Below are 27,394 nucleotides of genomic sequence, written 5' to 3' on the forward strand. Positions count from 1 at the left end.
ATTTCCAATACAATCCAAAACAGATCCTTCAGTGATACGAATTTCAAACCAAGCCTAGAATATATTTAGCCTTTTCACATGTCGTTAAATGTCACTGTAAGACTGCCCTCTATCTCTGTCTCATTGTTGAAGACTGCATCAACATTTCTTGGGTCTTATATCTCAATGTTGCTGCCATAGGCAATGTTGCGGTTACTGGTGCTGTTCTGGATCTAAACTGCTGGTACTTTCCGAAAAATGACGATCTTGGCCGAGTGTGCCCGATGTTTATTAACCTATACGCCGATAGTTGCCGAAGCCCCGAAGATAATCCCGGTTTGAAACACCACAGAAGTCCCTTATTTGACGGGTTGAGGGCGAGGGAGAGGGGAAAGAATTTTAGACGAAAAACAAAATTTAGGGTAGGCTTAGGGTAGATAAGACATTGTCTCCATACCCCACCCCCTCTTATTTAGGATATTTTGTGACGGATTATAGATGTTTCACTGCGATTAAGGTAATTATACATTTTAATTCACTTCACGAACACCATTACGTGAAGCTTTTGCCTCAAATGGGTTAAATTTTGCAGTTTTTCGAATGCTTTTTATTTTCTGGGAAAGGATGTGATGTTAGTATAGGTTAATATGGGCGTGTTACATGTGATAACACAGTGATGTGAGGAAAATAGCAACAAAGGATAGCGTACATTCACTAGGATGAAAATGATCTCATTCATATCTTCTATTACAGACCGATATATTGATTCTATGATTAATGAAAGGGAATATGGTTATCAGTTTCTTGGATTGTGATTTACCGATTTTCATTGACATCGGCCTATTTGTTCATTATAAATTAGGTGTAGTCATGATCTGTTCTTGGGACTGCATGTAAAAGACAGCACTGCATAGAGACTGCTGGGCGTTTTGCAATAGTGTAAAATTAGGCATCGGTTTCGGTTGGATTAGATTATTTCCTCCCATTCTTTTGCTTACTTTGTGTAATTGCCCCACGACATGCTGGTTAGGGATGTTTGAAGCCCCTCATCTGTTTCTAATCATTTGCCGCTGCTCGGACCTGACGTAAAAAGCAGTGTCGTTGAGAAGGCTACACCTCTAGCCCTGTTTTTTCTTGGACCAGTACAGTACTTACATAACAAACGAATGAAGGAGATTGCTAGCAGATGGCCATTTTCTACATTAGTAGCTAAGTGTTTGTGTGTTTAACACAGTACTAACGGGAGGGTGGTTCAGGCACCCGCTTTGCTTTTGTGTGCGGGGCAGCCTAGATTTGTTAGGGACTGTTTGGTCGTGTTTTTTCATGTTTTGGTTGTGATAGATGTATGTTGTGTGCTTGTGTGCGCGCGCCTGCGTACATTTGCATGTGTTTGACAGGATGGGGAGAAAGTGATGTGTGTGTGTGTGTGTGAGCGAGCGTGTGCGCGCGCACACTCATCAATACTGCTCAGGTTAATCTGAAAGGCTTCTGTTAGCTTCCTCTTCAGGACGTCTTTGAATCATTTTCTGGCATCCCTCTGGTGGGACCGCTCTTGTGGTGGAGCGTGACACACCCTTGTCGCACCAGCGATGCTGCCTGAAAGAAAGAAAATGGGTGGGGGGAGGAAAAGATGTGGATGCAACGTTAATGGTTCCACACCAAGAGAGCAGCAAGCGTGTCAAAAGCTAACATGACAGGAGACCATGCCACACACCTCATGTTAAGTGTGAGGGATGGCGTAATGCCTTTTCACTTCAAGGGTTTTATTGATTCGATTGGTACCTTGGACATTACCCTCACGGTTTTTAAAATGAGAGTTTTTGGAAACTTACCACAGCGTATTAAATCAGCTACGTTTAATCATACGGCATCTTTGACAATTGTGCATTTATTGATGTTTTAAATGGGCCACTATGCATCTGTCATTATATTTAGACCATTTGTCTCCGAATGGGGCACTCCTTTTTTGCAGTAGAAGTCTAGAGTAGTTGTACTCCGATTAGAGTAGTTCTACTAAGAGATTACCAGTAATTATGACTGATATATTGGGCTTTAGACTTCACAGGGCTTAATTTTAAAGCTTAATTTTACCTTAATTTAATAGCAAGAGTGTCCAATGTATCAGAGTGCTCTTAGGTCGTCCTAACTGGTGTCCAAACTGGGATACATTGCTTTCAGTGAAATACCGCACGAAAGCCCTTGTCATCAAAAAGGCGAGAGATTCACATTTCACATGGACATATTGGTTGCAAAATCATGCCCATCACAGTGTTCCTTATTCTTGGCATAAAAAGTGGTGCTCTGTTCTGAGTGAGCAGGCTCACTCGTGTGATACGAGCAGTCGAAGCCTTCCTCAATCGAGTCCCGACACTGCAGGAGGCCAAGTCTTGGCTCAGGGTAACAACAAAGATCCTCTTTGATAGCCTTACCCCGCACCACTCCCACCAGACCGGAAGAAAAGGGCACTGCCTAATGAAATGACAGATGAGGAGAATCAAGGTCTGTCTGAAAGACAGAGTGAGTTACTAAGAGACTGAGTACTGAGTGTCAGACAGTAATAGATGAACAAGAGAGAGGGAGACTGACTTGATAAAGAGGGTCAGTAAATGAGTAAAAGGTAGAAAGAAGAGCAAGAGGCAAACATTATAAGAGCACAACTCAGTTACAGGAAGAGAGATAAGAGGGACAGGAAGGTGGTGGGGTGATTAGACAGATAGGGAGAGATAAAGAGAGAGATAGAGAGAGAGAGAGAGATTTATTGTAATGGTGGTGATGAGATGCTGAGGCACAGGACATGTGATCCAGGTTAAAAGGCAGAGGCCAGGCACAGGATATGGCCATCAGTACTGCCAATAATCCAGTTTCTTTCTGCCAAACAGGCCAGCCTCAGCTGCCCAGCTCTTTTATGGGATGTTGCACACATGACTTTGTTGCCTCTGAGTATATGTAATACTGTCCCATTGGAGTACTCACTGTATTGATAATGTGAAGTAATTGAATGTCATGGTTTGAGGCCAAGGTATTTTGGAAACCTTCTTATGCGATTCTTTTAACATGGAGTGGTTGGAGTCAATGATATTACCCCCCTCTATGTGCTCATCTTCAGCATGTGTGAATCATGTCGATTTGGTAATACCTCTCCAAGACTTCAGTGAATTATATCAAGCAAAGTAGATCTGTTGTATTTTGCAATATGTTTTCTGTTTCCTTGAGGCCATCATTTTCTAGGACTCATCAGTGAAATTCTGGATAAAGACCAGAAAAAACCATTGTCTCAAGGAAATGGAAAGCACCCAAATGCTCGCATCAAAGGACAGGACCATTTTTCTCTCTCAACACTTTCATTTGTGATTTGAAAAGTAATGTTTATATTTTTCTTTTGAATTCATGTCATTTCTCAGGACCAGACAAGATGAACATACTTAGTGTGGCAGTGTTTGGTGCCTTGTTTTGCACAGGTGACAGCATGCTTTTATTATATTAAAATGTATCTGCAAATACTGTCTTATTATTTCACCACCTGTGAGCATAACAGTTCTCTATTTCAGCAAGTTCTGTATTTATATTACTACCAAAAATGGAAACCCTAATGGACATCTGTATGACGTGGGAGGGCTTAGAAAGAGATTGACACCAGGGGGAGATATTTCCTGATTTCACATGAATGAGCTAGGAATTGTCGATGACGCATAACAGGAAAAAGGACAGATTCATTACCAATATGGGAAAACACAATGGCAGCAGTGGAACTATATTTGAACTGTTTGTTGAGAACAACACTCAGCCCTCCCCCAGCTAATACCCTGGAAGAAGCGAGGGGAGTCAGAAACCGTGGACACTGTTCAATCAGCTGGCAGCCATAGTCCATAACCCATGGCTCACGCTTCTGAAAGTGCTTTCATATGCTTAAGATTTCCTGCCAAAGGACTTTGGCACTGCACTCTAAAGAATCCAGATAGAGTATTGTCTTTGCTGTCAGACTGTTTTACATAAAGTTTATTTTGGCTGTCCGCATAGCTATTTTGGGCCCAAATATGTAGGCCATTGTAAGTTGAAAAGGCTGAGGTATTAGTGGCCATTAGTGATTCAGTTCTCATAGCATGCATCAAGGAACTGCTTATTTCATTCTTGATATCTGATGTTACAATACTGGTCAGATACAGTGAAATTACAATTAAATTTGTCTCTCTTTTCAGTTTTATCTGCAACCATCAAAGGTATGATACAGCTCCTGTCCGTTTGATTAAATATACACAAAAATGCTTTGGTGTCCACTGGCTAGAAAAGTATATTTGACTTTTTTTTCTTGTTTTTCATTTTGATCCTTGTCTTGTTTATTGGTCTTTCCATTACGGTCTCCCCTCTCTCTGTCTGCGTATCTCTCTATCTCTCTATCCATCCCTCTGTTTCTCTGTCTGTCTTCCTCTGCCTTTCCCAACGTCCCAAATGTCTCCACTTTCCTGTCCTGGCCTGTCTGTCTTTGTCTTTCTGAACCCTCTCCCTCCTCTATCAGCGAAAGAGGAACATCGGACAGCGTTCTTTGGGGAGGATGTGCACATCAGCATCCCTTCACTGAGCAGCACTGAGGTGGTGTTCAAGTCAAGGGTCATAGGGCAGCCAGAGGTTGTCCTGATGCAGAATGGAGCAATGGTTCAAAACCGGACCAAACTCAACATCCAGTTCAGCAACCTCATCTTGGAGGATGTTGGCGAGGAAGACGAGGGTCTATACGTGGTGAAGAACACAAACGATCCAACCCATGTTAGGCAAATCAAACTTATCGTCAGAGGTACGAAAAGGTCTATATAACATATGTCATATGTTTTTTATGTGATATATATTTTAGCACATTCAATATATATTGAATGCAATAACAGCAGTGGTTGGTTGGTTGGTTGGTTGGTGGCTGTATATGTCTTATCTATATTATTTCTTAAGTTGTGTAATATCCTAGTTTATATTTTATATACATTTAAAATGTTTGTTCTAGGGAAAGGTTTGACAGGATGGAAGACACATCATCAGTGCTTTTAATGTCACTTCCAATTACCACTCCAGCATATTCATTTACAGTAGCTCTACCAGGCTTCCATGAGGAGATCACTGGGGACAAACTTGTTGGAAGTTGGCTCTTCTGTGACCTCATGCAAAGATGTAATTAGTCTGTCCTCGGCAACTCTTGCTGAAGTGACTGTGTGCTCATAATTAGTGTTGGTGCTCATCGGTGTGGGCATAAAACATGTAAGCTTTCATTGTGTTTGTAAGTTGTGCTTCGCCAGGCCCAGTCACCTGGTACAAATGGCTGAGAGATGCAGCTACCGTGAGCATTGCTCATACAAACTGCTCTTGCAATACGAAAAGTGTTCATCACGCTGCACTTCACCATGCCACACCAGCAGTCAGGGTGCTGACAGATTTGGCAGCTCCAGTTCCAGCCCTTGATTTTCAATTCATCTGCCCATTTTTCTGCAGTGCTGGGATCTTTCGAATAATGCTGTGAAGTGCTCGTTAGTCAGACATTGATTTCCTCTCACCATTGGTGCTGCCTCAGAACTATGAGAGCCTTCATTGTACAGCTGGGCTTATTGTTCATATGTTATTGTTAGGAGTGAGACCCTTTTCCTTCCCCCCTGCAATCATATTCAAAGAGCTGAAAACAGAGGCATTAGGTCTTCAAATATGATTTTTCACAAACTTCTTACTATGTCCCACTTATGACTAATGGCACCTGATCCAACTGCTCCGCAGAATGTGACTCATTCTTTATTGGAAATCACAGATGTTTATTGATGGAGGCATGCTAGTGGTGATATTTTAGTTTGTATTACCTTGTCCCACCCACAACCTTTTTTTTGTGTATAATTGAATTGAATGACATTGAATTGAATTGTATTGAATGAGCACTAAGTGAGTCCTATTTCACCCTCAAATGTGTTCATTTAAAGTGAGGATGCTTGCCACAGTTACTAAAGGCTTAAATGACAGAGGGTCAGTTTGTCCTAATCTGGCCTGCTCTAAATTGTGGGCTAAAATAACCTTGCTTTAAAAAAAAAGAACATGCTCAGTGACGAAAAAACTTTCCCATGGGGAGACAAAAATAACAGCCTTAAACACCGGAATCCCTTCTTGAGTGCCTGTTTGACCTTCTTTTTTTCCTGGCAGATTGTGCACTGGAGCAGACGGTGAAGTATGGTGATACCTACCACATCCATCTCCGTAATATTACCCTACCCATGACTTTGGAGTTCCGCTATGGTATCACCCATATCAACCAGACCACAGAATCTCCACCTGTGGTGCTCCTGAACCAGACCTCCATCCCTGTGGATGAGTACAAGGGCCGCTTGACTATCAGGGCCAAGGAGGTTACCCTCCACAAGGTGACAGGCATGGACGAGGGCAGCTACACCATCCTAGACAGAGACGGAAAGATCCGGATGAGGACCTGTCTAAATGTGAAAGGTGAGGGAGATGGGTGGCAGAGGGGAGGGGACAGTTTGAAATGGAGTCTACAGAGGAGGCACTTCAAAACAAAACCTTTCAGAGGAGACAGCTGAGGAGCTCATGCTGCCTGAGGGCTAGTGTCATTAGTGATTTTATTTCATTTTTCTGTAATTGGAGCACAGGCCTCTCAGTTACTCGATCAATCAATCAATCAATTTGTTTATTTGATCAAGAGGGACAGTGCACATTCATGAACATTAAGACGTAAATGCACCCAATTATAGCCAAAAGGCTAGTTTCCATTGGCAGTCCCCCATAAATCAAAATCAGACAATAAATCAAAAATGAAATAAAATAAGATAAATAAAATAAAATAAAATTAAAATTAAATCCCAATATACAAGTTCTACTGCTTACCCACTAATGATCACATTTTTGGTTATTTATCAACCATGCTTTGAGATTTCTTTTAAAGCAGTTGAATGACGTTGATTCTCTAATGTTCTGTGGGAGATGGTTCCATTCCCGGGCTGACCTAACCGACTGTCCAAATACAGTTTTTTTTAAAGGAATATCACAGTCTCCTCTTGCTGCCCCTCGAGTAGCACTGGTTGCTGCCGTTCTAAACTTGACTAGGCTGCATAGTGGTGGGGGGGCCAGGTTAAACCGGATTTTGAACATTAAACGGCAATTCTTAAATGTGATCAGGTTGTCCTAACTTAAAAGTCTGTACTTATGGAGGACTGAACAGTGATGATGTGATTTAGGTAGGTTTAAGTATTTTGAGAGCCTGTTTGTAAAGAGACATGACTGGTTTAAGGGTAGTGGAGTTGGCAGTAGACCAGGTGGGTAAGCAGTAGTTCATGTGAGATAAAATCAGCGAGAACATGTACATTTTAGCAGCCTCGGTGGACATGTGATTTCTAAGATGCCTAAAGTTGGCCAAGGTGAAATTTTTTTTTTCATGTTTTTAAAAGTAAGTTGATTATCAATCAAGATACCAAGATATTTGTACTCAATCTCAAAACTTGCTGAGGCATTTGGAGCTTTATTTCAATGACAACAAATGTTTGAGCCACCGAGCCACCAAAAAGAACTGGAAGGTATTATTTAAAACAAATGTCCAAATTGATTCATTTTGATATCTGAATCTATTCCCTCAGGACACCAGAACTTTTACAAACTGGAATATGACGAGACTCTGAAGTTCAGCCTTTACCTGGACTACACTAAGGTCAGCCTGCTCTACACCAGAGACTCAGACCGCAAACCACGGGTCATCTTGGACCAGGGTGAGCTGGTGGTTCCTATGGACTCGACTTTGGATGGGCGTCTCTCTGTGGTGGGTGCTGTGGTTAACCTGAAGCGGGCCCATGTCAGTGATATAGGCCTGTTCAGGGTGAAGGATCTGCTTGGCTTCCACATTGCTGATATTCACCTTGCGGTTCATCGTGAGTAAAACATCATACACAGTTTTACTATATTGTATCTAACCATCATGTTTTGTTGTAAAAGCAGTTGCTATAGATTTGTGGGGTTCTGAAGTAGGTGCTTTAAAAATGACACAGTGAATATCCTGGAAGGCTAGTGTGAACATGACCATATTAAATCAAAATGAATGTCAGGATAACTTAAACTAGTGAAAATCAGTTACCTACAAAAACATACATAAAAAAGCAGTGAAAAGCTGCAGAGTGTTGCTTAAAATAGTTGTCAGATTCTCAAGGACTAAAACAAGTCTTTTAAGAGAATTGGCTGTGGTGGCTCTATTATAAGGCTTTTATAATGTATTTATTTTTTAGAGAATTAGCATCTTAGCTATAATGCCCTCAGTAGTATTGTTTCAGCCCCATGATCTGGTAAAATATTAGGTGATTATACAGTTATTTAGGACATTAACGAAAACTGTATCTCTAGAGATTAATCCTCGGGATAAATAAAGTATCCATCTATCTATCTATCTATCTAGAGTTGGAAACAGAACATTTACTATTGTGTAAATTGACAGCATGGCCCGTTAGAGTTGTGAGGTTGGACAGTGTGTCCAGGGTTGCAGCAAGAAAATGTATAAGATGGATATGAATATTGTATATTGTTGTTTCATATAATCTGTGTTTTTACAAACCATAAATGGGCTTGCATGGTTGTAAAATAATGACATATGGATAGACATCAGAGAAATGTCCCTTTAATATGTGATTGATAGCATTTAGCAAGTACAACAGTATGTAAATGTAAATGTTAATGTAAATGTAAATGTATGCAGGCCTTGGTCAAAGATTCGGCCATGTTAAATCAGGGAGAATGGTTTTCACATTGTAATTCATGACCATGTTGCACATGAGCAGATGAACCAGAGGTTGAGACGGGGAGAGGGGAGATAGCAGGTCCTGAGCAGGATTTAACATGCATTAGGATCTGGATTTACAGTCTTTTATGTCTTCTTCTCATTTCAATCTAATGTCCTCATTCTGTCTGTGCCTATTGACTACACTCTCTTTTCCCTACTTATTATGACTGCTGCTGCCTGAAGTTTTTTTCTCCTTCCTCCTCCTCCTCTTCTTCTTCTTCTTACCTTTTTTCATTCATTTGTGGTCGGTGATATCAGATACTTGGACCAATCCACATGAAACTTGGTATGGTTGTAGCCCAACATGGCTGATATGGAATAGAAGATTTGTGTCCCTAGATATGCGTTTCCCTTGGTGCTAGCGCCCCCTGAAGTGGGTTGGGGTCAAAGCACTGTTGGGACAAAAGCTTGAAAACCGTTTTGCCAAAAACTATAAAACATGTATGGCAAGCTGGCCTCTTGGACGCGCATTATGCTATGTCATTACAATTCATTTGTGGACTGGTGCCACATACTGAATTATATTCAAAGCAAAAATGTTGCACTTACCAAGCCAATATCTTGTGATATAAAGGTTCAAACTTAATTAAATTTGACACCCTGCATCACTACAACATTATTTGGACACATGCCAAATGTCGTTCATAGGGGTTGCTGCAACTGAAACATTTCAATATCTCAAGAGTCTTAAATCTGAAGGTAGGGTAGACGATTCTGGAGAAACCAGCATGAGTAAGATAGATTCTGAAAGTATACAACTGGAAATAAACAGCCCCATTCCTTTCGGACCCCTCCAAAGCCACTTCTCCAAAACACATGAACGCTGCCTGGCTACTGGAGCACAAGTCCACGGAGAGAGAGCGAGAGAGAGAGAGAGAGAGAGAGAGAGAGAGAGAGAGAGAGAGCGCATTCAGAATTGGGGAGAAAAGTGCTGCGAATCATTTCATCACTAACCATATCCAACTACCTCATGTCTCATTCCCACATCTACAAAAACACACAAATGAGTGACATCACCGCATTTCTAAAACATCCTGTGAAAACCTGAGAGGAGGAGGCATATTGTGTGACTGTGTCTGCACAACTCCCTTAACCCCACGTATAAGACTGTGCTTTTAGGTTTGTGTCACGAGTTTTGGTTGTTAAATATGGAGGCCTTTCGGTACATAGCATTTGTACTTCTGCCGTTTTTTTGCGACTAGCTTGCTAGCTTTTATAGCAATGTAGTATGTCTTCTTTGCCTTGTGGAAGACTCTGGTCACATAGGTAGGTAAATAGACAGGCAGGTAGGCTGTCCAATCATATCATCCAGGACAAATCAAATGATTGGACGGCCTACCTGCCTGTTAGGCTTTGTACAGCCCTTCAGCTGCCACAGATGATGGATTATTTTCTTTTTGTTGTCAGAGCGTTTATTTTAATCATTGCTTGAGGATTTCTGAAATAAATTGCCTACCCTACCTTTAAGCTATGCTTATACTTTGCTCACATCTTCTAAACTTCCACTTGGCTCGTTCAAAAAAATGGTCGCCAACGGCCAATTAAAATTCAGCCAATGCATGCCTGTGTGAATGGCCAATCTTAATGGAATTTTGTAGGCTCATTCATAATGGCATGTCTGTAAATCCTTGCATAATATTTCAAATAGCACTCTTTCACCTGTTGAAGCTGTCAAATTCAACCTTTTGCTACTTGGGGCAGTTCACACAATCTGCTTGGACCCCGATGATCGCTGCTTGTGGCTATATTTAAACTAATTATTATGATAGTGTATACCCCTGTCCCCATGTCAGTACGTAGCAGGCCTATATGTAGCATTTACATTTTTTAGTATTCTTTTCAAACATATTCTTCCCTAATTAACTTATAATCCTACATTTTATATAGACATGCACATTTTTCCAAACTTTGTAAATAAATGGCAGGTACAGTTATACAATGAAGCTCATATTGAAAATTTCACAAAAAGTTTAGCACAAGAATGTATCTGCTATAAAGTCACATTCATCCTCATATTCACTAGACAGGTAGCAAAACCACAGAACGTAACTCACAGGTACTGCTTCATACCCTATCAGTGTACAGCCACATCCACAAACTATAGTTCCTTACATTTTCACTCAGAATAAGATATACAAAACACTAGTCTATTGCTGCCAGAAACGTAAACATTCAAGATGTCACGCTTTTCTTGGAATGGAAAATATCTTGTTATTTTACCTCTTTGCTTGCTCATTCTCTCACTTTATGCGGCAGTCATATTACACTTCGCTATGTGGTACATCTCAGTTCTCTTCTGCTGCTGCTGTAATTTCCTCTATCATAACTCCTGTTGCCCCTCACTTCCATCTTTCTTACTTTTCCTTTGTATTAACATCTTCATTTTGTTTGTTTTTATCTTCTGTAGTCTATCTCAACCTCGTTTCATCTATCCTGCCAATATTTTACCATTCCTTGACATTGTCCTTTTCTCCATACCCATCTCTGATAACAGATACTACTAGATTCTATTTTGGTCATTTTACCCCCCCCCCTTTCTATTTATAATATATTTATATCAGAATGTCAATTTTGCCATTGTATTCACTGGGCCGTTCTCTCTTTATTTAGTCTTTTTATCTTCTGGCTCTCGTCTGCCCTCTCAGCCTATAAGCTTCCCCCTCTGACTGTGGCCATCCTCTCCATGCTGGGTCTGGTGGCTCTGCTGCTCCTGGTGTGTCTGCTCTCCTGCCAGATCAACGTGCGCCGCCGTGCCGAGAAGGCCAAGAAGATCACCCTCATCGCCCAGCAGGCCGGCAAACCAGAAGGAGACGCTTTCAGACAGGTAAATGCCGTCACGCTTTAAAAAATATAGCATTGTAATAGTATGCGGTATGATAATGCTGATAAGTGTTTATCATGACCCAGGCAATGACACAATGTCAAGGCAAGCAACTACTGTTATATAAGGTAAGGCTGTCAAAGCAATTTGGTTTAGTGTTAAATAGCATCCTTATGGACTAACAAAATATGGTTAGACAGTGGCTGTATTTTAGTGTCACTCTACTGAATAGATTAGGAAGGGGTTTAATCTTAGCAAACATGTTGATGTTTATTTGTCTGTGTGTTACCTGTTAGTGTTGTCTCTGTTGTTGTGAGTGTCCTTACTGTTGACCTCAAATGAACCGCCAATTCAAAACGGTTTCAATGCAAGAACTTTTGCATTAATAACTATAGAACAGACATTGTCACATTGCACTGTATTGCTTTCTGACTAAAGCTATTTCCCAGACTATTTTTGAGTTTAGCACATCCCAGTCTGATTTTCCTACACCGATGAAACCTTTCTGTCTTTAACGTCTCGGACAGAACGGTATATGTAAACCTGCTATAGCTTTTTTTCCCCAATGACCATCACAATCGTGCCTATATCCACACATCCATGTAAGTGTGTGTGCGTGTTTATACTGTATGTGTGTGTGTGTGTGTGTGCACGCGCACACGCACACACGCGTGCATGTGTGTGTGTCAGAGAGAGAAAATATGTCTATGTATGTATGTTTGTGCATACATGTGTGCATACATGTGTGCATGTGGCCTCTCTTGGCTAGGAAAAGGATTGTGGGGTCTTCTGGTGTCTGTATGTGTGTGTGTGAGAGAGAGAGTTTGTGTGAGTGTGTGTGTGTGTGTGTGTGTGTGTGTGTGTGTGTGTGTGTGTGTGTGTGTGTGTGTGTGTGTGTGTGTGTGTGTGTGTGCACGCGCGCGTGTGCGCATGTGAGTGCTTGCTTGTTAAATTACCTCACTCAGCAACTCTCTGTGGCAGGAAGCTAGTTAATGGTTTGCCTTGCATTGCATCTCTCCCTTCTTAAAGGCGCGGCTGGCGGAGCCTCTGTCCTGGTGAGAGTCCTTGCGTGCGGCTGTCTCTCTTTCCCATAGTGCTGCTAAGTCCGTGGATCTGTATTTGGTGTTTGTACTAATGCTATTAGGATGGGTTTCCTTGTACATGTGAAGTTGCCCTTGTTGCATACCTCAGGCCTTCCCCACCCCACCCCCCTCTCATCGGTGGTTCTTAGTCTGTGCTATCCATCTGTTAATCATTCCCTCTCTCTTTTCATCTCCTGGCTTCTTGTGAATCTCGATTTGTACTGAAATAAAAATGGATTAATATGCAGTATATGGTGAACTGCAGGGGTCTCCTCAGCAACCCCTGCAGTTGAAGCTATGGTACAAATAGGCAAACAGATGTATTTAGTCCCGTAAGGTTCCGTTCCCTTTGCAAACACACATGCACATATGACTAACTAGTATATTGGGGATAGTGGAGAGGTGTACTATGTGTATGTGTGTTTTGTATGCATATGTGTGCTAATTTGTGTTTATTGTTGTTTGAAGCTCTGCCTTCCTGTCTGCGTGTTCATGAGAGAACAAACATATGTCTTTGTGTGTGAGAGTGTGTTTCTGTGTGTGTGTGTGTGTGTGTGTTTGTGTGTGTGTGTGTGTGTGTGTGTGTCTGTCTATCTGTGTGTAACTTCAGGTGTATTAAAAAGTTGAAGGCTGATAACGACTATTTCAAAATTCTCGTTTTTTCCTATCTAAGAAAAACACCTTGTTTTAATGCAATTAATTGACTGCTCAGATTTGTATCAATAAAAAAGCGAAACCTTTGCGAGTCCCTCTAGTTTTCACACACTTTGAATTAGCATTCAAACAGACTATTCATATCCGCAAATGATGTCTGTAAGGAGCCTGGCATTTTTTCACAAGAGTGAGAACATTAATAATCAGCTTAATAGATAAAGCTCCCCGAAAGACATCTGCTTTATCACTCACTCAATGGCAACAACAAAACAACTTAACTAATGGTTGACCACTAAAAAAGGAGAATTTATACTTGTGTATCAGCCCCATGAGTGATTGGCCCCGTCTGTCTGTGTTGTTTGTGTTTTACCGTGTCTTTGTTTGATTTTGTTCTGTGTTTGAAATTCTGTGCGGATTCTCAGTTTGTATGTGCATATATATTGTGACAATGTGAAGGTCTCAAATAGCTTGATAGTATAAGGATTTACTAGTGCTCACGCTTACCTAGAAAAAAATAATGGTGATAGTTAGTGAGATTATGGTGTTTGAACAAGTCTCTGAATGGGGCCTACTGGGGACCACTGCGTTTTGTACAATATATATTGTATCCACCTTTTCAAAGATGTGCAGATAAGCCCATTATGAAATTGGAATGGATGATCTCCCACAATTCTGTCAGTTAATGTCACTGCACAGAATAGAGAGACAGCAAAAATGGCCCGAAAAGCATCCCTTTGATGAGGAATTTGTGGTGCTCTTGCACCAGAGCCTCAAAACCAATCGATCTGCTGTGTATTATTCCGTTGAGCTATTCACCCCAATCTCACATCCTTCTCCCAGTTTCTCAACAATGGCCTCTTCAGATGACTGTGGGTTTTGACCTCACCAGTCACTTATGATCTCAGTGGTTACTTCAAACCACAGTGTTGCAATATATATCTTCTCATTAAGGTTATCATTAGCTGAAGGAGCTCGGTGCGGTACGTGTATCGTGCTTCTTGTGTGTGCTTCTTTGGTCAGCCTCTGTGTGTGACCTGATGGACCTGACTTGGTGCCAGTAACATAGCTTAGGAATCACAACCACTGAAATGTTTAACATATGTTGATGTTGGTGCACAGGTGGTTCAAGAGGCCTACTCAAGGTTCACCGAGGATTCTATCACCCAGTCGCAGTGGGACCAAAACACGGATAACACAGAAGTTGAAATCAAGGTAGGCTGCTCTGAGTGTACGTCAGTACAAACCACATATATGTGTGTAAATTATGACTGGCATATGACACTTCATATCCATGCTGAAATAAGGTCACCAGAATGTATAGTATATTATGAAACACATGCCAGGTTAATATATGTCCTTATTCACAGTGACCCAGTTTGCCATAAATCTCCCCAGTAATACTTCATGATTAATTTAGATTAAATGCAAAAATCCATTATTTATCTGTTGCAGTAGTGCATCACATCTAGAAATTCATTTTCTATGAAATATGTCAAAACTGGTTATCTCTACCTTGCAACAAGAACCTCATATAAAGTTATCATGATTGTGGTCTCCAACAATCACATGTTCCTATACAGTATCTGTAACGAACCTCTCTTTTGGTCAGGGTCTTGAGGTATCCAAAGCTGGCCGCTATCAAACCCTTTCCTCCGACAAGAACTTGCTGGAGATGAGCGACTCCGGGGTGGAGTTCACCTCCTCTGCGTTCCCGCTCGACAGTGACACGGACGTGCCCATGACCTACGCCTCCCACAAGCCGCTCCTTGACTCTGTCCACTCCGACGGCTTCGTGACCGCGCAGCCCACCCTCGCCGAGGGCACCGAGAGCATCTCGCGCACCCCCGACTCCATCCTGAGCGGCAGCCCTGCCAGCCTGCCCAAGGCCAATGGCCAGCCCGACGTCGATCTCATGGGGCGCACCACCCCCGATTTGGCACCCAGGGGCCCAGAGGTAGATGGCGTTGCGGTCCCTGCCCCCGCAGGCAGCCCTGCTAAAGAGCCCTGCAAGGACGCAGGGCCTGCAGGAGAAGCTATTTCCACAGTATCTGGTGCTACTGAGAATGCCACAACTTGAGGAACAACTTTGTACAGCAGATAAACCACAGAGAGAGAGAGAGAGAGAGAGAGAGAGAGAGAGACAAAAAAACATAGAAATGTATCTACATAACCACTAACCACTTAACACCTTGACAATCTCTATTCAAACACTCCTCACATGCAACTATATAGTCATCACTGCTTGTTTCATTGGAGGTGTAAGGCCCATCGATGTTACTTTACATATTTGGACACATTTCGATCTAATAAATGCTGAGGCCTAACGTCTGAGCTAAAAGCTAACCCGGAGGAACAACTAAAATAGATTTTCCAGCTCACCTAACTTTTGAGAAACACATGAGTGTTAAACATATGTTTTTGCACAATGCATGCGTTTGAATTAGATTTAGCCGAGACGTCTCGGCTGGCCAAGAGCAAACGGCTAGTTTGGAATGACTGTAGTGCATGCAAGTCTCTTGGACAAACAGTCACAAACTTGAAGGTTTTGTATAAATATGTATAAATAATACCTTAAAAAGTATACCTAAAATACATTTTAAAAATCAGGGGTTACCCAACATAACTGCATAAAATCCATTCCCTTTAATTGAGATGACCAAATAAATCATGATACCTAACCACAATAGACATAAATCTTAACAACAGTACAAATTACTGTACCATTCATGTAACCCGTAAAAAAAAACATTAAGACATCGAAAACCATTTGAATCAAACATTTCGACAATATCAAGCCTATTTGAAATAAATAAATAAAATAAAAGCAATACATTCATTACCTAACATCTACAAATATATCCTGTATGAAGTGGTTTAGAAGCAGTGCGGATATGGCAATGCCACGCCCTTCTCCCGATCCCCAGAAATGCACAAGCTTTCCTGAGCTGCACCTGAATTCTCATCAATAATGTATTGTTTCTCACAAAAGAAAATGAATGGGTCGGTAGTGTACCCTGTTCTGTCTACGAAGCCACAGCTCTGAGAATAGTTGCAGCGGAGGCTCCTTTGTCACCTGTGTAAGACCAGAGGCAGCAGTAGTCTAATCATCTAGTCTTTATCCGAGGGATGACATGCAATATATGAGAGAGAGAACCAAAAAGAAAAAGAGAGAAAGAAGCAGGCCTGGCAACCTTCCCAGTAGTTTCGATCGCTCGTCTCCTGCCTTTGTCCTTCCATTTCACGCACTTTCAAGCCCATCCATCAAGATGATATCTGTTCTCTGATGCCATCCCCCAGACATGTCATCGGTCACTTTATCCACTCAGCTCAGCATGGTTGGAGATGCAGCACGGGGACCTGCAGACAAGGCCAGAGAGCATCACCTCCGCACTGTGCACTCCCTCACCCTTTCATAACAGTGAGGGAAGTGCAGAGCCTGTGTCAGTAGAAAGCCAGGGCCTCTTTGCCTGGTCTTTGCGCTGGTCTTGATGACTTGAACTAACAGAGACTGACAGGCAGAATTGACAAGTGACTGACAGCTGCGGCCAGTTCAAGGCGGACCTCGCGGATGTAAACCATTTGTCTATCACTCCATCGTGCCACTGCGCAGTTCTTTGCTGCCCGAAGAAGAGCTCCACTTTCAAGACAGACGACTGAATGGAAAGGTGTGTCAGAGTTCACCCACTCTAGGAATGCTGAATGTATGTGGAGTTGTGTGCAATGACTGAATGTCACTGTACAGAGAAGGGAATGTCCTTAGGTCAATGTTTGTACACCAGTGGTGGCTGGCTTTACGTCTGTCATTGGCATATAACCATGTGAGGCTTACTCTTTGAATGAGGCCTGCACAGTGTGGTTGCATTTTGCACAACATTACAAGATGTGGCTTCTACTGAATATTAAAAGTATCCATGTCAAACACTAAAATGTATTATGTGAAATTAGAATTGCCCTTTAAAAAGCAGATCTGGTAGGTGTCAAACGCAACAACATCAGTTTGACAGCTACATTTTAATGATCAGACCGTTTTTTTTTTTCAACCACTATTTCCCTTGGCATCTTTCTCCCACCTCACATTCAGAACTGTCCCTAGTGGCTTGAAATTATTCACCGAGGTTGACAGGCACATTCTTTATTTTTGGTTGATACATGCGTGTGTTAGCGCAGATTGTCACAACACAGTGTGCCATCATACACAGTCACAGACCTCCCTCATCAACTCCATTTGATCCAGTAAGAGCGAAAGGGTAGAGCATTCTCTTTTCCATCCACCCAGGCAGCATGACCCCGACAGCTGAGATTCCGTTTGGCACCAAATGAACCACTTGCCCAAGGCTAACGTCATTCCTATCCTCCCTGTTAATGCGTCCCCACTCCCCTCCACTCCCCACCTTACCCCGTCTGCGATGTCAGAAAGGTTTGGTATGCAGATGGATGACACAAGCATTGGCAACTACAAGAGAGCGATGCTTTTAATGGGTCTAAAACAGAGAGAGAAAGAGGGAGAGACAAATTGGCTTCAGGTGGCACTAGGGAAGACTCGCAAGATCTGTGGGGAATATTGCTACCTCATACTTACTTATCTGATGTCTGTGCAGGGAACCTAAGAGAGCACTGGGACTGCATGTGTGAAGTCTTAAGGAAAAAGCACAAATAGAACGAAGAGTAGCCTTTTTTTCTCAAAACTAACATTTTTTGAAGTGATGTAGCAGCTAGTGTAAATATGTGCTAAATAAAAGTATGATTCTAGTTCCTAATTAGCTGTTTATTAATAAACCCTGGGCATTAAGTATCTAACTTGAAAATCTAGCAGGTGCAGTACTACACAGCCAAGTAAATGATCATCTGTGCTTATTCGCTTATTTGCTCATTTTCTAATAGATTTGCGGTAATACTTTAGAGCTGGATCAGGCTGAATGATAAAGTAGCTTATATGGTAAAGGCTACCACACTAGAAACCCACCCAGATATCAGTGCCTAACTTGTCCAACATGCAATCAGATCTCTCGCATTCTTGTTTTAGTGTATGAGGAGGGGACTAACCCTTCTTGAGTGGACTTTGTAAGCAATTGTGCAACAGTAATCAGTGACATGCAACCTACACAGGGTAGATGAATCATTCAGCGAAGCACAATTAGTGTGCAATTAGTGTGTCCCATTGCACCACCACATTTACCATAACCCTTGTCCACGCACTTATGTAAATAGAAGCAATGCATGCCAAGAGTAGTAGTCTTTCTTAATGCAAGGCTAATGCAAGATGTTTTTCTATTCTATGATTGTTGCATTTTACTGAATTATTTCACCTGACACCAATGAGGAAGGAGGCATTTAGAGACCCCTGAGACAGAATGAAAAAAGCATGTGTATCTCTCCATTGTCTTTATCTTTATTTCTGTCTCCTCTCTTTTTTCCTACTCTTCATCTCAACTATACACACACACTTAGTCTTTGAAGTGTATTGTAAAACATTTCTTAACTCGTATAATTTCAGCAAGAGAATGTTTTCTTTTTATATTACAAGACAAAAAACCATACCACCATAACTAAGAGTATTGCTACAGTTATGACTTATACTATGCTCTTTTATTCTTCTTTGAAATGCTGTCCTAGCTCTAACGTATACTAAAGACTTAAGACTTAATCCAGCATGCTGAACCGTAGTTTGCCTGATAGACAGCAGCCACCACGCATTGCACTGTAGGTACTACTGGTTTCTGTCCATGTGTATTGGGAAGTTTGGTTCAGTGTCAATGGTACTATACTGTAAGAAAAATGCATCCATTTACCCATGAGTTACAGTAGTGAAATGTGTGTGGTTCCTATTGTCATCTGACAACCATAATTTCGCTTTAGAAAATAATCTGTCCAAACACCTCCGTAGCTGAATCGGATGGTTTGTGGAATCTCATTTGAAGAATAGAAGATCCAATTAAAAGTTCTATAGAAATACAAACAAAGGAACAAGAGAGTATGTCATCCCCTTGAACGGACTTGAAACATGTACATGTTGAATTGGATTTCAGCCAAGAAAGCAATGAAAGATCAAGGCCATTCAGGTATAATGCAGTCACAAGATGCCCCTACATTTCACAGGTTCAATAGGTCCAACAACAGTGTAGATGTAGGCTACTGCATGAGCAAGCCTATGCAATATTCAACTGCTTCTATGCCCCATGGGAGGAAGTCGTGAGGCGCACGCCCCCCTCAGGTCTGGCTTGGATTCACAAGCCTTAAGTGGAATTATGTTTTATTTTTTCTCTGTTTTGCAGGCCTTATGCAAGCATTATATAGCTTTACAACTATCTCATGTGTCATGCATTACCTAAATTACAATACCCATCCTTGTCAAAAAATGGCTGAAAATGGCTAACACTTCTGTTTCACATCTGAATATGTCTGAGGTAGAAGGCCTACACTATTGTTCATCATTGTACTGGCAATCTGTCCGTTGGATGTTGCAGTCAGATGTAGGCCTAATCGAGTCAACGCCTTAATTGTGGAAATAAGTCTGAAAATCATGTACCACCACTAAATATATAAATTCAGTCAGCAGGCTAGCCTATTTGTGAATTACGTAGAAATATTTTTTCTTCAATAGGCTGTTCATTCAAGGGAAAAGAACTATGGTATCATTGACTCAACAACACTTCTCAATCATGTATAGTTACCTTCTTTATGCTTGTTTTAATTTACTGTTGGGAGCAGATTCAGTTTATATAAATGCCTCTTTAAAATATACTAGGCTTATCATGCACAGTTTTGTAACATGTCCTTTATTTTATGAATGAATTCTGATGATAATAAAAATCGTTTTGACAACTACCAAGATTGCTGTATTTTCAAACAATTTTGACCACTTGAATATTTAGCCAGCAAAGGTCTATGGCATAGACCTTTGCTGGCTAAATATGGGCATGAATGACAACATCAACAAACACATGACTCAATGGTTAACCTGCTTTTCCTTCAGTTGCAAGTTGCTTTGGAAAGCGTTTGATAAATGATAAGCCCTAAATGCAAGTGTAAAATGTAAGTAATGCGCTAGGCTACATAATGCTTTATCCGGGAATAAGACATGGATTATACGTAGGAAATACCGACCTCAGTTCTATCTTAAGCATGAACTTCAGTTCAGCAGTATCATCTGATCTAGGCTATGGTGTTAAATACATAAAAGATCCTATTTCTATTGTTTAACCACATCAGCCATAATACCTCCTTTCGCGGGACGTCAACGATTCAGAGACGGAAGTGGCGTAAATCTCGCGCAAGGAAGCCCCTTCTGGCGCGCCAAATTTCAAAGGACTTCCTGGGAAAAGGACGCGAAAACAGGAACAACAGCGATTAAATAAAGAATAAATACCCCAGTTTGCAATTCCATTTTCTCGATAAAAAAGGTATGTTATGATTTCCTTACAGTATCTGCTTACGATGCAAGCAACAAAACCGTACTTTAATAGATATATTTTGTGCGATTTGTAAGACCTCTTTTTTTGCCGATCGAAGGGTTTACCAATAGTAGCTGGCGTCAATGTTAGGTGGATAGCAAGCTAAGCTAACCACCTATGCATCCGATGCGGTCCTATTATTTGTGCGGTTAATTTAGCTGCTTCCTGTTGTACTTTCTGTGATAGATAGTTATATACAACTAACTTTAACGACATTATAAATGACAATAGTTACCAGCTGCTAATGCCGTCACGCGCATTTCTCAGTATATTTGACGATTAACGGGGTTATCTTGCTTAATGACATTTATTCTTTTACTGTGAGCTGGTGTTTTCCAAGCTAAAGTTAGCTACCTACAACAAAAGTTAACTAAATATGTGCAAGGAAACACGTTGCTATTCAGTAGACCTATATTTTGTGTTTCTTTTAGACGCTAGGCATGCCATTGTGTGATTTTAAACAGCGTCGTTGTGATTACAACAACGACCTGTCTTCCGCCGTCTTCGTATATACAATAATGAGCTGTTAAAGGTTCAATCTACTCAATGTAACGTGAACATAGCTAACGGTATGTCACATCTAAGTCAACTTCTATGCCAACTTTAACGACATTGCATCGTGTTAACAATGTAAAATGTCAGTAGAAGTAAGAGTTTGCAAAGTATGTAAATATTGCAATAATAGCTTATGACCACAATTCACCCTTTACGACATTTTATTCCCTTCTCTGTTTATCTCAGGTGGTGGAACATAATCTGGCAAGACCGAACACTTCTCGCGGAGGCAACTTTATGATTCATCTCATTTGTGACCTACAGACAAACCCCAATGAAACGTCACTGTGGTAGCTGTAGAGTAAACGAATGTTAACAAGATAATTTTAGGCACCCTGTAGCACTGTCAATTTTCGCCAAACTGTTACATGCAGTTACCTGTTGGTAATGCTTGTGTAGACATGTACACACATGACATTGTGCTCGCTTTTTAAACCTATTTTTAAAGTTGTCACCATTTTAAAAAACAAAAAACATGTACCGTACTTCAATGAAAACCAATCACATATCTAATTAAGCTCAGCTCAAGTCAGGGCTTTATTCTGGCGGACTCGGTCGGGTGTGGGAGGGGTTGTAGGGAGCTGCGATGCGGTCCGAAGTGCAGCCCTGCTTTCAGCTGCTGAGAATTGGCTCTTCCATGTCCAATGGCAACGCTCTACCGGACTCATCCCGGGACTTGTACACTTTTCGGCCTGCACTCACTCACTCGGTGTTCAGGCTCGGCCGTGCAGCAGAACTGTGCGATGTGACCCTGGATGCTGCCAACGTGTCTCGAATCCATGCAGAGCTATACGCCGAAAAGGAGAGCGTTATAAATGGAGAGGAGGGCTGGAAAGTGCGGGTTAAGGATCGAAGCAGCTATGGTGAGCCCTGGTTTATTCTCCCACCCAATTGCCACTGTAATGTTGGGCTTAGACTCTTGAGCTAATGACATTTTGAAGATGTTTTGGTCCTTTGGTCAAACATTGCATTAAATACAACATTCTATTCCAAAGTCCTGTTATACTGATATTTGTTCAACATAGCTTTGCATAATTTGAAGTATTATGTCAACACTTCTGCCCCTCTATCTAGGCACTTGGGTCAATGATGCACGTTTGCAGTCTGGTGTCCACTGGGAACTTTCAGATGGTGACACCCTTGCTTTTGGTGGGCAGTCGGAACAAGGGAGCCCAGAGTTCTATTTCCTGTTCCAGAAAGTTTGTGTGCGGCCACTTGACTTTGATGCCATTACCCTCCCGAAGGCGGGCTCTTTCTCCTCGGACCTCCAGAACCGCATGAGGACCAGCCTAGAAGGCAAGGTGGAGCCCAACCTGGATATTTCCAGCCTGTCCATCAAGCGTGCCACCGTCATCCTCAACTCCATCGGCAGCTTGAGCAAGATGAACGGCAGCTGCTGGACATTCCGCCGGGCCGACAGCACGCCCACCCCGACCTCCAGCCGGGTCAGCAGCCCAACGCCCCACTCACTGGTCCCCCCCTCCACCCCGCCTCCTCCGGCAGCTCCGCTGGCAACCTCCTGCAGCACGTCGGCCAAGAGTCGCCGCAAGTCGGCCCACACGGTGCTCTTGGAGGACGATAGCACAGACGATCAGGGGAATGTATCGACGGCTGGAGAGGCCAGGCTTCGCGGGCGGAAGAGGCGCCGCCTCTATAAGTCTGAGTCTGAGTGCTTCCAGCCCCCTTTGGCCAAGCCCGAGCCCAGAGCTGCACCACGGCCCAACGTCAACATCACCGCCTATAACAATCATTCTAACTCTAACAATCACAGCGAGACCAAACTTGGCCAGCACCTCAACGCCAACGTGCACATGCGACGCAACAACGTCGACCCCGTCTGTAATCGCGGTAACGGGGGCAGAGGCGCCCCTGTGTTCCGCCAGCGGGAGCTGAAGGGCCTGTCTCCGGCATCACGGGGCAGGAGGAGGTCTGCGCCTTCGCCCATGTACTCCCCCCTGGTGGTGGGAGGAGAAAACTACCACCTGGCCTCGCCCTCCCTGAGGCTGGCCAGAGGAGGCAGGGAGAGGAACCAGTTCTCCCGCTTTCATGTAACTACAGGGTGAGTCTCTCTGCTGAAGTATCTGCTAATTTGCATATCTGAATCATAGTCGGTGTTTCCTCAATCCTGGCTCAGGGCTATTTCCACATGTAGCACAAATGATTAGCATAATCAGATTAGTGTGAAGTTTCCCCAGTTAAGGAGATATTTTTCAAATGCGGTTGAACAGACTGTTATGTGTTGATTTGAAAGAGTTGAGAAGTTCCTGCAATATTACACATGGATGCTTCAGGCATTCTGAGTGCCAATGCACAATTCTTGGTGTACATCTAAAGTGTTTGTCTTTGCCACGGACTGCGGAACTGGTAGGGCCAGTAGGCCCAGGCCCTACCTACTTTTTAACATCAAACAGAATCCATCAGTAGTTACGTGTCATACACTGCTTCCTTTTGTCAGAGAGGAGACAGTAAGGGGAGAGAACAGATTTTATCCATTCACGTTTTGGAATGGCAGACACATCAGCCAATCAAATTGTTTTGTTTCTATGAGGCGGGCGTACTCTATCTGAAACGTTATCCACCAAAACGTCAGCTCGTCCTAAGTGGCCACTCACTCTCGCTTTGTTTATGGAGGGTTCTTAGTTAAACTAATTCTCAACTTGAGAAGTGACCAATTTAGGCGATTACCAATGGGAGTGAAGGATACCGTTGACTGACAGATGATGCCAAGACTGAGCAAAGATTCAACGTCCACAATCCTAGTACATCCATAATCCTAGTACATCCATTATGCTGTTAACTGATATATCAATGCTAGCAACCAGAGAACAGGCTGATAAGGCCTAGTTAATTTTGCTGGGGACAGCGCTGGGGTGCTGCTGATGTGCCCAATCAATTTGAAATGTGTTCCATGGTCCATAGTCTTCGCTATAATTTGGGTATGTGCAGCTTCTATAGGCCTCAAAACAATGGAAATATAAATCAGTCGCTTCCTTTGACATGGACTGTACTTGAATGACATGGATTGTACTTGTACTGACAAACTTTTCTTTCCCTCCCTCTCCTGTAGGAAGCGGCGTGGCCGACCCAGGAAGCACCCTCTCCCTCCACGCCCATCCCTCCCCTCCCCTACTTCCTCCTCCTCCTCTTCATCCTCCTCCTCATCTTCATCCTCATCATCCTCCTCTTCAGACGACGACGACGAAGATGATGACGACGAGGAAGAGGAGAGGGCTCAGGTGGGAGGCGGTGAGGCATGTGCGGCTGGCTTGCGCTGTCGGCTGCCCCAACAGGACACGGTGCAGTGGATCCAGTGCGACGACTGCGATGGCTGGTACCACGTGGACTGCCTGCGTTGCACCCGTGCTTCGCTCCTGATCGACCCAAACGCCGACTTTCACTGCGGCTGCTGCTAAGGCTTCACCCTCCACCCCTTCACCCACACACATAAAAATCGGCCTGCTTCTATATAGTAAGACCTGCCCCACTGACTTGTACAGAGGCTGCTGCTACCAGTTATTTCCACCTTGTCTTCTTATCGGCACACACTGAAATATGACTCGTTTCCCTATTGTATGTGCTCCCAGCCCACTCTGTGCAGTAGATACACATAAACACACACAAAGTACAAAGTCCCCCGTTTTAAGACTATCAGACTTGAGCACCACCATTGGTGCCACACACTCACTCCACAGAGCCACTTTCATCAGTGAAACTGTTTATCTCCTAACATTTTCTGATGTAATACGTTTTAACACACACACACACACACACACACACACACACACACACACACACACACACACACACACACACACACACACACACACACACACACACTTTTTGTAACCGTTTTAATTGTTAAACCTGACCTGCCACCATGACCATGCACACATCGGAAGTCAGTCCATCAAGAATGCGTACACACACACACACACACACACACACAAACCATCAGAGTCACTTACCCTACTCGTCGACTACTCTCTCTGACCTGGGAGAAGCCCTGTAATTGGCTCAGATACAGCCCTAATGAATTCCGCCGTGTGATTCAGTGTTGAGTTGAAAGCGCTGCTCAGTGGCCCTTCCTGCAGGAGAGGAAGCCGCTCATGGGGACCGACTCTTGGCAGTGCTGATGAAAATGCGGTGCGCCATATTAGAAGTGCACTGATCATTATGGTGGCAGGCAGAAAGGGGCTGATGCATTAAAGTGACTTTTAAAAAAAGGCTTTTGTGGATCGTCCTCCTGCGTTTGAAGACTCATTCCCTCTCGCTCTTCGAAAGGCCATTGCGAGCTTCAGCTGGGAAATGGTCTGAAATGGTAATTTAGCCTGAACTTTAATGGCATGCGGCTGTCGTGCGGCTGGGAAATTGCTCTCATCAATCACTACTTGGCAGAAGATGGCTTTAGGATTCTTTGAGGACTTAATCTCAAGCTTTGCATTGCAAACTTTGATATGGAACACTTTGTGATTCACTCCACATAGGGAAATGACCATCATTGCTCAGTAAATTTCAGTAGGCTTTTACTTCGAGGGCCTCCAGAAGAGCGGGGCTGGGGCCTCATGCAGGGCTCTTGAGAGGATGTGACTCATGTGGTTACCGCATCCTTGATGCAGTCTTGGGGACCAGACCGCTAGTAGAGTTAAGACTATAATGCTTGGGAAACACATTTGTGTCATCTGCTTCTGTGGTGTCCGTCTGGTGATTTTGTTTGTGTGTGTGTGTGTGTGAGAGTTTGTGTACTACTGTTGGGTGGCCCGTTTGAACACGGGTGTGTATGATTCAAAGGGGGGTAGGGGTAGCCCTTTGACGCTGGCGTTTTAAAGCAAGCACTGCGGTAGTGCCAATGATGTGGCCATTTTTTAACCAGATGTAATAATTACTCCAAAAGCTACAAGATGTTGGGTAGGCAGAAGAAGGCATTGTGTCTCGCTGTCCTTGCTAAATGCCATGCCAGATTTTGGGACGTTTCTTACCGATCAGTCCAATTCCAAGACAGATATTATGGGATGTATTAATGCATATGTAAAAGCATAAGGGGCAGGTATTAATTAAGGGTCACATATGCTGTCAGAAATTCAGCTTCTCGTCAAAACAAAAATATATATTATTTTGTTTTTCTTTCCGTATGTCGTATTAACATAAGCTTCCACTTTCACAGCCGCTAACCTCATGTGTAGGAATCTGTTGTGTGCTGTAAATAATAATAGATTTAAGCTGGTTTATATCTATGAATGTTTATGATTTCACACTGTCTTCACTTTACAGAAATGGAAAGGAACCATTATAATCTGCATGCCTTTCACAGTGTTGGGCTAAGAAGTGCGAGGGAAACCAGGGCCTAAATAAAATATTTAAAAGAGAGGTGTTAGTGTTGCAAATGTATGTCTTCAGAAGTAATGCACCTGCTCAGTATTCATGGTTTGCCTGATTGTTTTCATATTATGTATGTTTCCCCCAGTTCTGTCAAATTATAAGCCTTTCCTCTGATCCATTATGCCTACTGTCATGCAAATAGTTTAATCTAACAATTGCCTGGCAAGAGGTGAATTTTAAGAGTGGATAAAGGCGCTGAGTTTCCTTCTAACACAGCCAGTGAGAAAGGCTAGTCACATGAAAGAAATATTTTAAAATTCAAAGTGTCCTTCAAAGACTCACCCAACTGGCCACTAGGTGCGTTATCATTCTATCTAAGTATATAAAACTCTCTTGAGGACTTCTCAGAATCAGGTTTTATTGGCCAAGTAAGTTTGCACAAACAAGGAATTTGACTTGGTAAAGTGGCTTTCAGTGTGCTTACACAAAATATACATTACAACACAATACAAAACAAACAGTGCAACGGACAAAGAAGTTTAAGAAAGTTTATACAAGGCCGAATGGCTATATATAGTAGCTGTGAATTGTTACACAACAATAGTGCAAAGAAGAAGTGTAGAGTGCAAGAAGTGCAGGGATAAATATATATAAATATATATGCTACAGTGGGTTAGCTGTTCAGTAGAGGTCAGGTCAGTTAGGACGCAGTGACTGCTGTAATAAAGCTTAGCCTGATCAG

At 42.6% G+C, this 27,394-nt stretch overlaps 2 protein-coding genes across 2 annotated transcripts; both read left to right on the forward strand.

Annotated features, from left to right (window-relative positions):
* Positions 1-120: 120 nt before the first annotated feature.
* Positions 121-15,407, forward strand: LOC116225087. Its single transcript, XM_031586682.2, has 9 exons — positions 121-496; positions 3,381-3,437; positions 4,176-4,196; positions 4,493-4,768; positions 6,142-6,441; positions 7,587-7,874; positions 11,419-11,597; positions 14,450-14,542; positions 14,940-15,407. The coding sequence occupies exons 2-9, from the start codon at positions 3,392-3,394 to the stop codon at positions 15,405-15,407; spliced, it is 1,671 nt and encodes a 556-aa protein (XP_031442542.1). The 5' UTR covers positions 121-496; positions 3,381-3,391.
* Positions 15,408-20,589: 5,182 nt separating this feature from the next.
* Positions 20,590-25,111, forward strand: tcf19l (transcription factor 19 (SC1), like). Its single transcript, XM_012818243.3, has 4 exons — positions 20,590-20,730; positions 21,523-22,199; positions 22,411-23,395; positions 24,404-25,111. The coding sequence occupies exons 2-4, from the start codon at positions 21,923-21,925 to the stop codon at positions 24,747-24,749; spliced, it is 1,608 nt and encodes a 535-aa protein (XP_012673697.1). The 5' UTR covers positions 20,590-20,730; positions 21,523-21,922; the 3' UTR covers positions 24,750-25,111.
* Positions 25,112-27,394: the final 2,283 nt, after the last annotated feature.

The sequence above is a fragment of the Clupea harengus genome, chromosome 19 (genome assembly GCF_900700415.2).
Source record: "Clupea harengus chromosome 19, Ch_v2.0.2, whole genome shotgun sequence".
Classification (NCBI taxonomy): domain Eukaryota; kingdom Metazoa; phylum Chordata; class Actinopteri; order Clupeiformes; family Clupeidae; genus Clupea; species Clupea harengus.